Source organism: Xenopus tropicalis, chromosome 2 (genome assembly GCF_000004195.4).
Source record: "Xenopus tropicalis strain Nigerian chromosome 2, UCB_Xtro_10.0, whole genome shotgun sequence".
NCBI lineage: Eukaryota > Metazoa > Chordata > Amphibia > Anura > Pipidae > Xenopus > Xenopus tropicalis.
Genome location: NC_030678.2, coordinates 142,458,068 through 142,475,044, shown reverse-complemented (window position 1 = coordinate 142,475,044; position 16,977 = coordinate 142,458,068). Strand labels below are relative to the sequence as shown.

Sequence of the window (16,977 nt, the reverse complement as noted above, 5' to 3'; positions counted from 1 at the left end):
ATCGTGGACAAAATGCGTTTCCACCGGCACACACAGGAAAGGCGGAAGGCCTTTGCATCACTTCGGTTTTCCAAAGTCATGTGAAGTTTCCTCCTGCAGCCAACTTTGCGTGACTTCGGAAAATCAAAGGCCTTTCCACCAGTGACTCCTATTGTTGCCAGCGGAAAGGCATTTCAGAGCGGTTAGTCGCCTTAATGTGGTCGTTTCCTGAGAGGTCTCTATAGGCCCTATTAATGATAGTTGGCTTAGGAGGTCAAATAATTGGATTTGGCCCTGCATGTGAGTGGCCAAATTGCATAAAAATCAATTTGTTTTATGATCTGCCCAAACGAGTAATTGTCTTTAAAATAAGTATTTTTACTTTTGTTTGGTAAACTTAGCCCCTGTCTTTCTTCTTTATGAGCTGGCATAGCATTGGCACTCACAGGAATAGCATAGGCACTCACAGGAATAGCATAGGCACTCACAGGAATAGCATAGGCACTCACAGGAATAGCATAGGCACTCACAGGAATAGCATAGGCACTCACAGGAATAGCATAGGCACTCACAGGAATAGCATAGGCACTCAAAGGAATACACATAATTTTTTCCCTTCTTTTCCATCCTGCGCATTTCTATATTTTGCTTTCCCAAGTGTGCTGTACTGTTCTCTTTCTGTTGTGTTAAAATACACAAAAAGCTGGACACTGATGGGTGGGAATCGTCAAACAAATCCTTTTATTTTAAAAATCGTATTGGCATGGAAACTGCTAGGTGAAAGAGTTTCCATTCAAAAGCTATAGATTAAGTTACCAGTAGAATCTTTTTGTCTCCGGTCTCAATGAGTGCTTAACTGCTCATTTACTATATTGGGACGATTTGCTGTGACATTGGCCATTACTTTCTGGTGTGTACAATGTGTATTTCTGCTGTTGTGTTGCACAATGTTGCTCACAATCTCTAAATTACTCTAAAACTCATTCAGGGGCACAGGGGCACATTCATGAAAACAAGCGTTCGAATCCCGAATGGGACAAATTCGGATTGGATACGAAAATTTCTGAAGATCGCAAATATCACAGAAATGCTTATGAAAGAATCGTATTAGTCACGATAATATCGTATTTGTGATCCGAAAGTCACAAAATTTTCATACCGAATGATTGTAAACAGCGGGAAAACCTTTCCAATTTTTTTGTGCAAGCGTACGAAAAAGTCGCACAAGCATACAAAAAAGTCATGCGGGCGTCGAAAAAGTCGCGCAAGACACGAAATATACGTCAAAAATACACTCTGAGCGTTCGTGTCTTTATAAATCTGCCCCATAGATACACAATGCAAAAATGTAATTATATGTGGATTTTTTTTTTTTTCTCCCCAAATGTAGAAGAAAAGTGAATGTGATTGTTTCAGTGGCAGAGAAGAGGCTATATTTGGTACGAACTACATGGCAGGACAGTCTTTAAATTATTGTATTCATTCAGGCCATCTCCAACAACTGGAATGGCTGCTATTTCTTCTTTCACTTTTCTTAGCTGCACGATCCACAAAGTGAACAGTATCCATGGTACATCCATTGTATGTGGATATTGGTCAAGATTGTTGGGCAGTCATGGAAGCATCAGAAAATTGTGCAAAAATGTATGATCTCCTTAAGAGCACCTTGGGTCTTGGTAGGGTGGCTACCTGTCTGGTTTTGAGCCAGATACCATATTTTTTAAGGGCCTTTCCGGTTCAAAACTTTCTGCCTGTTTTTCGAACCAGAAAACAAAAAACCACCCAGTCACGTCTAAGTGGCACGATAACCCTACATCTGTGACACAATTGCACCCGGCCCAATTACCCAAGTTTAGTTTACACCAAAGGTGGCAACCCTAGGCCCTGGGCTCATGTTCATCCTTCCATAAATATTTTTGGTCAGAATTAATTGAGTGGGCCTGGAGAATGTAGACAAGGTGGGGCACAGTGCTGATAAAATAACCCTGTCCACTATTCTCTGCCAGTAACTAATTAAAAGAATAAATGCTTATTAATTGTTACTGACGGCTCCCATGATTTATGGTCTATGGGTTGCCTACCTGTCTTCTAAGTTGGGTTTATTAAGAGAGCTGAGGCTTATTGGGAGAGCATCAGGTTTGATGGTAGAACTTGTATAAAGTTAGGATCCTGTGTATAATAGGGATGTATAATCATGAAAAAGGGTTTTGTGTCCTTCACAAACAACTTGCACCCTACACACAGTGCATATCTGCTGATACAGACTCTATGGCACTTACAGTTTGTTAATTCCACCTAAGTCTTGTGTAACATGTGAGCTGTTGTTCGTAATTTATTTGCTGTATGCATACATACATATATATAAATAAAGATAAATCTTACACCTGCAAGCGCAATACACCACAGCTTTTCATACTTCTTAAAACAGAGGAGAACTGAAGCTTAACTAAAGAAGTAGGGCATAAATGTGCTCTGTGTTGCTGTCACTTAATAAGTTTAGGGAGCGATATATTGCATTTATGGATTATAAATGTCACAATACAAGGCTTGTGAGTAAATAATTTAGATTATTAGTTTACGGCAGCTCTGAAACCAGTGCAATTAGAATCAGAATTCAACAAGCAACCCTGTAGCATCAGCTTATAGGACAGGCCAGCCTCATTTTGTTCTTGACAATTTGCAACATCCCCTAAGCTTAGCTTCTCAACAGCTGCCCAGAGCCCACTGAGCATGTGAGTGTCACTGACACTCCTAACAACATCCAAGATGGGGAGCTCCTGTGACAATGTTAAAGGCCTGAATATTACTACTATAGCAATGCTGAACATCTAGGCTGGTACAAAAAGATTAGTATACAAAAAATTGTACTCCATTTGTAGCCTAAATTTTGTTGTGAGTTAAAGAATGTTGTGCTGGTTTCTGTTTTCAATTGTAGATGTGAATATAGAAGAGGTAGGTTCGAAAGCATATGTAGGGGATCAGAAAACTCTGTCCCCTGTTTCTCAGTCTGTGACATCATCCAGCCTAGCTACAGACTGGGGAGGAACCCGATTGGCTGGATGCCCCAGTGCACGTCTGGGAAGAGGTGTGCTTAAGTTTGGAGCCAAAAATCAAGGGGCAGGCCCAGAGTTGATAAAGGGAGCCCCTGTTGTTTTTGCCAGTTGTTGGAAGAGAGATACAGAGTGAGCAGCCAGTACCACTTGCTGTGAGGTCAGACTGAAAAGAGAAGAGTCTGCAGGGCTGCCAGTGGTTATAAAGTCCTCTGTGGAATCTCTGTGTGTGTCCCCTGGTGAGAGCAGCCACCTTTTCCAAGGGGAAGGTACTCTGGGGCAGGTAGCGCTACCTGGGGGGACTTAAGAGCTCTTGGGGAAGGGACTGAACTGATTTAAGGTTTGGGGTCTATCCGGATCCAAGCTGGGACTGGGCACCTACAGAGACTGTGCCAGGAGTGGATAGACTGCACAAGTTCCTTCGGTTATCCCTAAGCTGTTTTACAATCTATTTCAACAGTTATATAAAGTTTGATATTGCTGCAAAACTGTGTGTGATTATTCCTAGTGGAAAGTCCCTTGAGGTGTGCTCCTCAGTGTCCACTAGGTGGAGGCACTGCGCTAAAATCCCAGTTCCCAGTATCTTATAATTCAAAGAGAACGAAAATCTCCTGTACTAAAGCCTATATACAGCCCAAATTAAGTGAGTGTGCCAAGAAAGGGTTACACATATTTAATCTGTTTTGCATTTTGTAATCTTTGTGCTGGGAAATGCCAGAGGGTATTACTGAAGCCATTTTGCCCTTGTTATCCAAGCTCTAGAGAGACACACCCAATGTGACAGTTACAATTTGCTGGCAACAACCTGTTTGGAATTCATTTGTAAATGATGGGCTGCAAATACAACTTTGTTTTTTTCCTCATTTCTAGGTCTGCGTGACTCTTAAATTATTGTGACTTATAACTTTATAACGATGAGGTTATTTCGAAGGAACTATGGACCCCTCAAGCTGGCTATGGTGGGCATGGTTTACGTGATATTTGTGTTCATTATGCACAAAGATGCTGGGAATGGAGCAAAAGATGACCCCTGGATAAAAAACATAGTTGTAAGAAAAGATCAAATGCTTGACATGATGAGGGGGGCCATGAACAACTTAAATGATTTTATTCCAGATCTCCAAATTATGGCCCCTGTACAAGAAGAAGGGCCTGTAGAAGAAAAGAAGTCATGCCTGCCTGAATATTACACCCCAGCAGAACTTAAACCATTTATGGAGAGACCTCCACAGGACCCAAATAGCCCTGGTGCTGATGGAAAGGAATTTAAAAAGGACACCTGGACTGAGGAGGAGACTAAAGAAAAAGAAAAAGGATTTGACAAGCATCACTTTAATGCATTTGCCAGTGATAGGATTTCCCTTCACAGAGCGTTGGGCCCTGACACCAGACCTCCAGTGTAAGAATCATTATAATTATCTCTTTTCACATAAATAAGGCAAAACCGGGAAAATACTATCTGAAAACTACAGCATGCACAATGAGTGCAATGTCAGGATGCACATCTTAGCCCTGGCCTTTGCACTGTAAGGCTGATGTCCCACGGAGTGGTTGAGTCGCCTGTGATAGATCTCTGCTATTGTGGGTGACTAACCGCTACGAAAAGGCTTTCCGCCAGCAACGATAGGAGTCACATGAAATTTCCTCCTGCAGGTAACTTCGCACAACTTTGGAAAAAGAAGAGATGTGAAGAGCTTTCCACCGGCGACTCCTATTGTGGCCGACGGAAAGCCATTTTGGTGCAGTTTGTCGCCCGCGATAGAGATCTATTGCAGGTGGCTCAACCGCTCCCTGGATTCTTGCTCTAAGGGCAGTGGCACATGGGGAGATTAGTCACCCATGATAAATCTTCACTATTGCCGGCGACTAATCACCCCTACATGCCATCCCAACTGTAAGAATGTAAATCGCCTTGTGAGGCAACTTCGGACGACCAAAGCTATGCGTGTACCATCCAACTGGCGATTTAGATTCTTGCCAGTGAGATGGCATGTCGCCCGCAATAGTGAAAATCTAGACATAGATCATAAGTAACCAAACATATAAAGTGTTGCAAACAAGTAACAATCTTATTAGTTCATAAGGCTGAAAAGAAGCAAGGCAACAGCGTTCAGTATAAGTAAACTAATACCAAATAGGCAGCATAAAGCTCTGGATCGTTGGGTGAACAAACCCAGAAGTGTTCCCACATAAGACTGCAATTCCACATCGCCGCCCAAGCGCCTGACTGGTGCAGCGTCTGAGTACTCTGTCTCTATATTTGGTTTATTTGACCAGCACCCAGGCAATTAACTACATTTTTAGGGTTGTGCTCCTCTTTCTTTCTCTCTTTCTCTCTCCATTTTTGGCTGCAATTACAGTTGCAAGTCTTTTGGGCTAAGTCTATACAGGTATGGGACCTTTTATCCAGAATGTTCTGGATAATTTGTCTCTCAGTACTTTACGTCAACTAAAAAAACATTTAAACATAAATTAATCTAATAGAATAGTTTTACTTCAAGTAAGGATTAATTATATCTTAGTTGGGATCAAATACACGGTACTATTTTGTTATTACAGAGAAAAGTGGAATCGTTTGAATTATTTGATTAAAATGGAATCAATAGAAGATGGCCTTCCCGTAATTCAGAGCTTTCTGGATAACGGGTTTCCGGAAAACTGATCCTATACCTGTACCAGCTTTGCATTTCTAAATCCTGTAGTCTTCACTTTTTCATCTTGGCAGTATTGCTTTACTTCTGTCATGTTGGACTGGAAACATTTGCGAAAAAGTAGTCTTCAAGTCTGCCACGCATTTGCATTGGGATTGGTGGTTTTAACTCAACCATTCTAAGATATTCAGGTTCTTAAACTGCTTCAGTGCAGGTTTGGCTGTGTATTCAGGGTCTTTTACACACTGTTTGACACAAAGTAAAGGACTTCCTTGAGCTACACCCCAAAATGCATTTTGTTCCCACAGGGACTCCTTGTGTGTCAGTAATGGGGTGTCCATGTGCCTTTTATGTGATGGTTGCCCACTGGGGTCACAGTTAGATAAAAATCTTTGCACCCTATACTGGAAGCACAAAGATATGTAGTAGGAAAAAAGAGTTTCAGTCTTATGGTGCCTCCAAACCACATATTTAGGTGACACAAAATGGGAGGGGATTCTGAGAATGGACACTTTCCATTCACAGACTGAAGGAACCATCTAGTTACCCACATTCTCTTGACAACAATAGAGAAGACTACATTTGAGCTATGTACTCTGTATGTCTAAAGTTTCATGATGTAATAACAACTGCCCAATCTACAGAAGAACCTCAACCAATACTACAGAGCACAGAAACTGAAGTCAGTGTAAGTAATACAGAAACTAAAAAGGCAGAAAATGAAACCTCTACAACTTCAGTCACAAAGTCCTCAAGAAGCAATAAGGGCATCCCAGCTAAACCTTTGACCTATATGGTTCGCACAGCACCACAGCCTGAACCAGCATCATGGGAGGAAATGCAAAAGTTGCCTAACTCTGAGAAGCAAATGTGGATTAAAGCAGCCAATGAAGAAATGGCATCTCTCAACCAGCTCCAAACTTGGAAACTTACTGAGTTACCTCAAGGTTAACATGCAATTGGATGTAAATGGGTTTTTAAGGCTAAATGTGATTCCGAAGGTAACATCCATAGATACAAGGCAAGACTGGTTGCAAAGGGATTCTCACAGAAATATGGAGAAGATTATGATGCTACTTTTGCTCCTGTTGCCAAGCAAAGTACTTTTAGAACTTTAATGGCTATTGCAGTTTTGAGAAATATGATTGTGAGACATCATGACATCAAAACAGCCTTTCTTAATGGTGACATAGTAGAGGAACTGTACATGACACAACCAGAAGGTTATGTGAAAGATGGAGAAGAACATCTTGTTTGTAAATTGAGTAAATCACTCTATGGGCTGAAGCAATCAGCGAGGACATGGAATGCAAAAACGAATAAAGTCAGTTAGATGAAGGCTTCACAAGAAGTAAAGCTGATCCATGCCTATACTGCAAACACACAGGTGAGGAGTAGATGTACTTACTACTCTGTGTTGATGATTTGATAATTGTTCACAAAGAGTATACGGAAATTGCAAAGCTAAATTCAACTCTCAACAAGCACTTTGAAACCAAAGACCTAGGAGATGTGACCGACTACCTAGGAATACAGATACAAAGAGAGGAAGATGGAAGCTTTGTACTAAATCAAAGTGCCAAAATTGGTGTTATCCTTAATCAGTTTGGCATGGCAGAATGCAATGGTGTGAGCACCCCAATGGACACAGCCTACTTAAAGTTAGAAGGAGAAGAAGATCTTCTGCCAAAAAATACAGACAAGCAGTGGGGGCACTCTTGTACATAGCCACCACTACACATCCAGATATAGGTGCTGCTATGTCATTTCTTTGCAGACGTGTAAGTAAACTTTATCAAAGAGATTGGAATGCAATTAAAAGAGTCATGCAATACCTCAAACAAACTAAAGACTTGAGTTTAAAGATATCAGCAAGTGGAGTCCTAGAACTCACAGGATATGTGGACTCAGACTGGGCAGGTGACCCCAGTACTCGCAAATCTACAAGTGGCTACTTGTTCAAGTTGGGTAACAGCCCGGTATCCTGGTCTAGCAAAAAGCAAATCTCTGTGGCATTGTCTTCAACAGAAGCAGAATACATTTCAGCAGCTCATGCAAGTCAAGAAGTCATTTGGTTGCGTCAACTATTAGAAGATATTGGTGAGCCGATATCCCAGCCAACAGTTTTATATGAGGACAACCAAGGATGTATAAAGCTTGCAAACAGTGAAAAGATCAATGCCAGAACCAAGAACATTGATGTTAAACATCACTACCTGTGTGATCTACTGGAACAAAATTACATTAAGCTTGTATACTGTGAGACTGACAATATGATAGCGGATGCTATGACAAAGCCACTACCACAATCTAAATTTGAGAAGCTCAGAACAAGAATGGGACTAATGTGAGAGGTATTTGTTGAGTGGGGGTGTTACACTAGTGTTTGTACACTATTAGTTAGCAACAAAAACCTTCTCTCTAATATACTGTGTTATACTGTTATGTTCTGCCAGTAGGTGTCAGTATACATACTGTTTTTATGAACCTATGCATTCTGGGAAGAGTCTCCAGGATGTGATGTTATGTTCCTGTTTCCTTCTTGTTGTAAGGTGAATAAGGTATAAGCCATGTTCGCAGCATCAACCTGATTGGTAAGAGTCCTGACTGTTACTGCTACTCCAGATTACCCAGATACTCTGCTAACATGGATGCATTTGTCACACAATTAAGAGAATTAGCTCAAAGCTGCTCTTTTACAGATGTGGATGATGAAATTACAACACAAGTTATTGTATCGTGCACTTCTTCCAAAATATCTGGGGGATGCCTTCTCAGCTACCACACGGCTTTAGGTCTTGAAATTACCCACATAGTTCACACTGTTGATAACCAGACAGACTCAGAAGTACAAACTTTGATTGATAGATATTCTAATCTTTTCAGTGGACTGGGAAAACTAGCAAATTTTCAAGTACATTTGCACATTGATGAAACTGTTCGTCCAGTTGCACAAGTACACAGACAAATCCCTTTCCATTTAAGAAAACAAATAGAGGAGGAACTCCAGTCCCTGGAAGAGCAAGATATCATTGAAACAGTTTTTGGTTCTACCCCATAGGTGTCTCCTATAGTGGCTATACCCAAACCAAAAGACCCAAGAAAGGTCCGACTCTGTGTAGATATGCGCCTCCCTAATGTGGCTATACAAAGAGAACAACACATCTCTCCAACTGTCAATGACATAATTCACCTACTAAATGGAGCAATTTTCTAAACTGGATCTCAACAAAGGATATCACCAACTGGAACTCAGTCCTGAATCTAGGTATATAACTACATTCTCAACACATGTTGGCCTACGAAGATACAAACGGCTAAGCTTTGGTGTTTGTTCTGCAGCAGAAATCTTCCAAGAGGCCATAAAAGGAGTGATTCAACACATCCCAAATGCTCTTAATTACAGTGATGATATACTGATTTTTGGGAAAACACAGGCTGAGCATAACTCTGCCTTGCAGGCAGTACTCGAGAGCTTATCAACTCAAGGACTTACACTCAATAAGGCAAAATGTGAATTCAACAAGGCAGGGATGCAACCTGAGCCAAAAAAGGTACAGGCAATAAAACTATCCTCCACTCCACAAGATGCTAATGAAGTTCGTTCATTTCTTGGAATGGCCAGTTACTGTTCCAGATACATTAAAGATTTTTCTACAATCAGTGCACCTTTGAGAGATCTCACCAAACAAGGATGTATTTTTCAGTGGTCACGTGCACGTCAAGAATCATTTGATGCAATTAAGCGAGAACTTAGCTCCACGACCACCATGGCCTACTTTGATCCTTTACTAAGAACTGAGCTAATTGTAAATGCAAGTCCAGTAGGACTAGGAGCGATTCTTGTCCAGTATAAACTGGATAACCCGTCCCCACACATCATTTCATACGCAAGCAGAAGTTTAACAACCACAGAAATGAAATATTCCCAACCGGAGAAAGAAAGTTTGGCTGTTGTCTGGGGATGTGAGCACTTCCACTTGTTTATTTATGGAGCACCATTCCCAATAATTACAGATCATCAGGTGCTGATCACCATCTTTGGAAATCCAAGAGCAAAAATGCCTGCACGCATTGAAAGATGGGGCCTACGCTTACAAGGATATGACTACAAAATAGTTCACAGACCAGGGAAAAAATAACAATCCTGCTGACTATATTTCACTCCATCCAACTGCATCTAAAGACTCTCCTAAGTCCATTGCGGATGAATATATTAACTTCATGGCAGCCCATGCTGTACCAAAGGCACTTACAATGGGCATGTTTGTGGAAGCGACAAAACAAGACAAAACTCTTCTAGCATTAATAAAAATAATTCAAACCAACAAGTGGCATGAAATTCAGAGAGCCAAATTTCCAGATACTAAAGTAGATATTCATGAGCTTAAGTCTTTCTCTACTGTCAAGGGAGAACTCTCCATCACTAAGGACTATCTTATTCTCAGGGGAACTAAACTTGTAGCTCCTAGATGTCTTCGCCAAATCATTGTAAACATTGCTCATGAAGGCCATCTTGGAATTGTTAGCACAAAAAAACTCCTGAGAGAAAAAATCTGGTTTCCCAGCATGGATCAGTATGTTGAGAATACTATAAAACACTGGTCTGCATGCCAGCTGGTAACCAATTCTTCCAGGCCTGAACCATTACAGATGTCTCAGCTGCCATCAAATGTTTGGGATGAAATTGCAATAGATATGTATGGTCCATTACCAAACAGTCAATATATCCTTGTTGTCATGGAAGAATATTCGCCCTATCCAGAAATCTCATTTATTTTGTCAAAGTCAGCTGCTAGTGTATTACCTTCTCTGGACAGTATCTTTTCAGCCTACGGTATACCTCAGGTAGTTAAGACAGATAACAGTCCTCTATTCAATGGACATACATTTCAACAATTTGCTGGATACCTTGGATTCAAACACAGAAAAATAACTCCACTCTGGCCACAGGCCAATGGAATTGTTGAAAGATTCATGTGCACTCTGGGCAAAAGAGTTAAAACTGCTCAGATGGAGCAAATTCCCCTAAGACAGGCACTATACAAGTTTTTGCGTAACTACAGAAACACTATCTTCAACAGACCAGTTCACACTCGCCTTTCAGAGATTACTGCTACAACTACTCAACCAAAAAGAGACTCATACATAAGAAACACAGATTTCAAAAATAAACAAAAAAATGAAACACTATGCAGATCAAAGACGCCATGCTCAACATTCTCCTGCCCAAAAGAATGACACAGTGGTTGTCTTACAAAAGAGACATAACAAAACCTCATCAACATACAACCCCACTCCATACAGGATCACTGCACGAAAAGGAAACATGGTCACAGCCACATGTGATGGACACAGCATGACCCGCAATGCTTCACACTTTAAGGTGGTTCCCTTACCATTGAGCATGCCTCAGACAAACAATGGAACAACAGAGCGTACTCTGCCACCCCAAGAAATCGAGCAGCTGCCTAGAGGAAAAGAGACACCTCTAGGCATCAGTTCCTCACAAAAGGGAGATAGTGGGCCTCAGGAAAATGAGGAGCCATGTCCAATGAGACGATATCCCAGAAGGCCAAGGTGCCCTACATCAAGACTGATTGAAGAGATTTAATCTCTGTTCATAACTTGAGTTATATATATGCAAATCTATATAATTTCTGTGTTACTCCGTGTTGGATACTCTGTTGTGTTAATGTTGAAGTTAATGCAAAAAAAAAAAAAAGGGGGGGGGATGATGTAATGTTTGCAAGTTTCAGTGTACCTTTAAGGTAGAGAGGCCGGCTGGGAAGGTGGGCAGTAACCAGGAAGTGAGAGGTACAGAATGAGGAAGGAGCACAGAAAGGAAATGGAACTGTACAGTGAATAAAGTTGGATCCCCACTGCAGGCTGAATGTGTTCTCCTTATTGTAAGCATACACAGAGAGATTCAGACATAACACTGGGGGGCTGCTTTTCAATAAAACCAAGGAGCAAAAGAAGTGCCTAAATCAATTTCATTTCAAGTTGGGAAGCCACCCCCTTTCAGTAACTTTCCTTTCGAAAAATAAAAAAATCTGAAAACTGTAACAGCTGTCTCCATGGCTAGTCAATAGGAAAAATGAAAGGAGCATCATTGTTTCGTTTGAAGGCAGCAGGAAAACCAGAGCTCTCATGTGGAACATTTCCCCTGTTTGAAGTAGAACGGAGGTATGTGGCCTGTAAAAGAACCATTCACCCTGGTGTTGAAAGGCTAGAAATGAGCTTTTTACAATGCAGCCGAGTCCAAAAGGTCCTTCGCCTCCATATTTCTAATGAATTCATGATTCAGACCGTGCATTTGGCAAACACCATGTCTCATAATGTGCATAACAGTAGGCAATAGCATTCTTGGCAGAAATTTAGGCTATAATGCATTATAGGGTCAGCTTGTTTTAAATATGATTTAATCAGCTGGCTGACACCATGTGCTTTCAGTCAGTCACAGGGAAAGCTAATGAACTTCTTCCTTTTTTTCCATTTCACAGGTGCATTGAGCAGAAGTTCAAGCGCTGCCCTTCATTGCCCACAACCAGCGTTATAATTGTCTTTCACAATGAGGCTTGGTCAACTCTTCTACGTACAGTGTATAGTGTCTTATACACCTCGCCAGCCATCCTACTGAAGGAGATCATTCTAGTAGATGATGCCAGTGAAGACGGTATGTTCTGTTTCCAGTGGCTAAGTGCTGTTAAAAGAACCAAACTACTTTTGATTTCCTGGTGCTTTAATTAATAACCAATGTAATTCTTTTTCTCAATACTAAATATTTGAATGTGTTGTTATTAATGTTTTCCCCAAATGTGATACTATCAGCTGATGCTTTCTGTTCTCTAGAGCAAGCTAAAGCTAAAGTACTGGCCACCGCCGTGAGGGTGCAAGCAAGCATGTTACTGCTGTCCTTTAATGTAGTTTCATTGTGAATTACAAACGGTTTTGCCATAAGGTTTGTTGTAATAAAATATTCTCTTGCCCAGTTGCCTTTATAGCAAAGCTGAAAATAAACAAATGTAACCCTTTCTTGGCACACTCACTTAATTTGGGCTGTATTTAGGCTATATATATATAGGCTTTTGTACAGGAGATTTTCGTTCTCTTTGAAGTATAAGATACTGGGAATTGGGATATTAGCACAGTGCCTCCACCTAGTGGACACTGAGGAGCACGCCTCAAGGGACTTTCCACTAGGAATAATCACACACAGTTTTGCAGCAATATCAAACTTTATATAACTGTTGAAATAAAATGTAAAACAGCTTTAGGGATAACTGAATTTCCTGTCCTGAGGAATTTGTGCAGTCTATCCACACCTGGCACAATCTCTATAGATATCGTTCTTAATCAAATAGCTGACTCCATTGGGTCTGCTTGGGCCTCTGCAACGAGGCTTGTCTCTAAAGCCTGCAATTTATTTTAGATGATTTAAAGGATTTGGTTTCCAGAATGACATGAATACAAAAGAGTTCATTTCCTATTAATTGTTCTCCAGAGAATGGCATGAACAGAACGGGCCTGATTCACTAAAGTGCGATAAAATTTATTGCACGCTTTTTTGCGTTAAATTAGTCGCGATAATTAGCGCGCGATTCACCATAGTATTATCACGTGCGTTAAGTCGCCATATCGCATGCGTAAATTTTCGTGCGACCGCATGCGCTAGTTTTAACGCATGTGTTAATTTTGGCGCTGAAAAGAATACGATCGCATGATTCACAAACACTTAGGCGCGCTGAATATCGCAATGCGAAAATTAACTCCTACTACAGGCAGGCAAAAATGATAGAAAAGTACAGTAAATGAGTTTTTGGCAATAAAATATGGACAGTGTTTTTTATTCAAGTATGTGTCTTTTTACTAAATTTTACTAAAGTCTTGGCATGTATGGAATTTCGCTACTAATATACAGTACTATAGCGGTAAATATTTAGTCGCCAAAATACACAGTACTATAGCGGTAAATATTTAGTCGCGATAATATACAGTACTGTAGCGGTAAATATTTAGTCGCACAAAATATATTACTAGGTATATTTTGGCGATTTCTTTGTCGCGACTTTGTAATCTCACGGACATTTTGTAGCAATTTTGTAATCTCGTGACATGTGCGACTTGGGGCCATTTTGTGTCATTGAGCCTGCAGTCACACTGAGAGGAGCATCATGCCTGGGGTTTCTGATCTGCTACCAGGGGAGAGGCGCTATATTATCAGCTTTTTCCTGCGTTCAGGATATGACAACCCGCCGCTGGGGCCCTTAGGGCCATCCTGCGCGACCTCCAAGCCGGGCTTCAGAATTGAAGTGGACCTCCGCCTGCTCCAGTGCATATGGTCTGACCTGAAGCGCAGGAATTCCGACCTGATAACTGAAATTGCGGAAGGTAATTATTGTACTTTATTATGCTTTTACAGTATACGTTCAGTAAAAGATTTAGCAAGTAATTTGAACTAAAAGTACAAATGTAAGAAATGTCAGGGATGACGAAAGTAACATAGTAACATAGTAAGTTGGGTTGAAAAAAGACACTGCCCCCCTTCTTTCCTCCCCCAGTTTCCCCCCAGGCCCCGGACTCCCCCCATGCCAAGCGCTGGGCACCAGGTTCTCCTGCACACGAGGGACCATCAGTGCAGGAGGACCTGGCCAACATCAAGGCCGAGCTGGCCCAGCTCCGGGGGGAAATGGACGAATTGAGGAGGGACATCAGAGAACTCAAGGGCAGCAAGCCCTAAGTTTTACTTTCCCTATTTTCTTCCCCTTTAATTGTTCAAATAAAAGTTTTTATTTTTCTACTTTTGAACTGGTAAATGTCTAATTATTTTTCCTTCCTTGATATGGTATTCTATACTTTCATGTAGTTTCCCCTACACTCTTACATTTATCAGTAACAGCATCAATATGCTATATGGGTTAAATTTTTGCAAATATTCTGCCAACAATTTTGTCTTGAGCCCATTTTGCTGAATATTAAAGCTTGCGTTAATTAGTACCTGCCAATCAAATGTTTTGTTGCCAGAATAATTGCAATATTATATTTGTTCCCGTTTAATAAAGTGCCCATAACATATTTGCCATTTATTCTGTGTCTAAAATCTCCCACTTAATTTAAGCCACTTTAGCAAACGGACCCCTAAGTATTTGGTTAAATATTCTTAAATGCCCCCCCCCCATTTTATTATCTCTAGCACTTCTTTTTTTTTCTTACTTATACTTTTTTTTGTTTTTTGGGGGGGGTTTTGCAAATAAACATTTATACAGCACCTGTGCACTCCCAGGGCCAAATGTTGCCAGTTTTATGCTGCCGATTGTTGCGTGCGTAATGTCGCGACAATTAGCGCTTGCGATAAATAGCGTGCATGCGAAAAATACCGCGCACGCTATTTATCGCGACAAAAATATTGCATGAAATACCACGCGTAAAATAGTGCAAGTATGCTTATAGTGAATTATGCGAAAAGTCGCGAAATTTTAGACGCACGTTTTATCGCACTTTAGTGAATCGGCCCCAACATAGCTTGTGGGATTTTCCTCTTTTTTTTTTTCCTTAAAGATGTTATCCTTTCATTAAATGCCCAAATTCTACAGTGGATTGTGCCAAAACTATTGGGTGTTTGTTGCTTGCTTGCTTCCTGAAAAAAAATTGCCTCACCATGAAGTACTTACAATTTATATTGTGTTGGTTAGGAATTAAATGATAACTCATAATGAAGAGGACAGGCACGCTTGTGGGGGAAGTGGGGAGAAATGACTTCATTTGGATTGTTGGTTTGCTAGAAGCTACTTCAACATTACTATTCCTTTCTTAGAAATGTGGTAAAGAACAGTAGCGTAAAAGGAGGTAACTGAGCCCCACAGTAAAATCATTCTAGGGCCCCAATAATCTTTGGGAATAAGACATCTTTCATAAACCTGTATTGAAACTACTTATCAGTCAGTGCCTTAATGGGCTCCTTAAACCTCCTGGGCCCCCAGCAGTCACAGAGGAGTCTGCTTCCTCTATAGTTAGACCATTAGTAAAAGACCATTATTCTGCCCCCTTGGTTATTCACTGTTTATCCAGAAAGTCGCTTTGTTTTGTTAAGTCAGTATTCCAAAGCTACAACAGCTGTAGGGCTGATGTCCCTATGGTGAGATTTAGTCACTTGCGATAGATCTCTATTAATCTTTCTAAAATGCCTTTCCACCGGCAACAGTACCAGTCGCTGGTGGAAAGGCCTACGCATCACTTTGGCTTTCCGAAGTTGTGCATAGTTTCCTCCTGCAGGCAACTTCGCTCAATTTTTGAGAACTGAAGCGATGCGTAGGCCTTTTCACCAACAATTCTTATTGTTGGATAGATTATTGCCCATGGTAGCAGAAATCTACTGCCGGCGGCTAAATCTCCACATGGGACATCATTCCATGTACAACAAATCATATTGCTGCTCTTCAACTTTCATAACCACCAAGTATGTTGAATTGTGGCCATGACACTTCTGCGGTACCTAGCAAGTTGAATCTGCAATGTTAGTGTTACTTGTAGTTATATTATTGTCTTTATATGTGTTGAGATGTCTGTTTATACTGGAGATTTTAAGCTGACGTTGTGTTTCATATATGGTCATTTATGACCTACCTGTATATGATAAGTGTGTACCTGTAATTGATACTTGTGTGGGGCTTCGTAAAACAAAACAAGTATTGGCCAAGCCATCTTCGATTTAACACTATTAGTGTTGATCAGACTAAATTGGATACAGGATCCAGTAAAGACCACATTTAGAGACTTAGGGGGGTCAGTGGTTGACACAGAGATGTGTCTCCTGATCATTTAGTAGCCTGTGTGTAGCAAGGCAAAATTACAAGCGGGGGCTAAATAAGGGGCATGATCAAGGTTGTAATGGAGCAGGTGTAAGGTGGCATGAATGGCAAAAATGGAGAGGCCTCAAAATGGCACACAGCTCAGAATTTACCTACTGATATCATGAACATACAATATGTGACCAATCTCTGTCAACTTTTACTCATGTTAATGGACAACTAAAGCCTCAATATGATTATTATAAATCCTTTTAAAACATATAATTGTAATTACAATAATTGCCTTCATGCCATTTGCAGTTAGCTGGGCCTACTCCCTCTCACTTCTCCCAGCATAGACGTCACCAGGTGAGCATTAGGGATCAGGTTCCCAGCCATGGCATGCAGATTTGGATTACTTCACGCTAATTCACAGTGGTCAAAAGCCAAATAAATCTCATGCCTGTGCAGTAGCTGTAAGCTGGTGAAGGAAGAGGTAGTTATAAG

At 40.8% G+C, this 16,977-nt stretch overlaps 1 protein-coding gene across 2 annotated transcripts in view; it reads left to right on the top strand.

The window, feature by feature from the left end:
• galnt6.1 (polypeptide N-acetylgalactosaminyltransferase 6) overlaps positions 1-16,977 on the top strand; it is a 54,538-nt gene that overhangs the window by 25,981 nt on the left and 11,580 nt on the right. For both annotated transcript variants that reach the window (XM_002933693.5, XM_018091706.2), the window contains 2 exons: positions 3,900-4,428; positions 12,187-12,359. In XM_002933693.5, coding sequence (XP_002933739.1) covers positions 3,944-4,428; positions 12,187-12,359 — 658 coding nt within the window. In that variant the 5' untranslated portion in view covers positions 3,900-3,943. The remainder of the gene's footprint in view (positions 1-3,899; positions 4,429-12,186; positions 12,360-16,977) is intronic.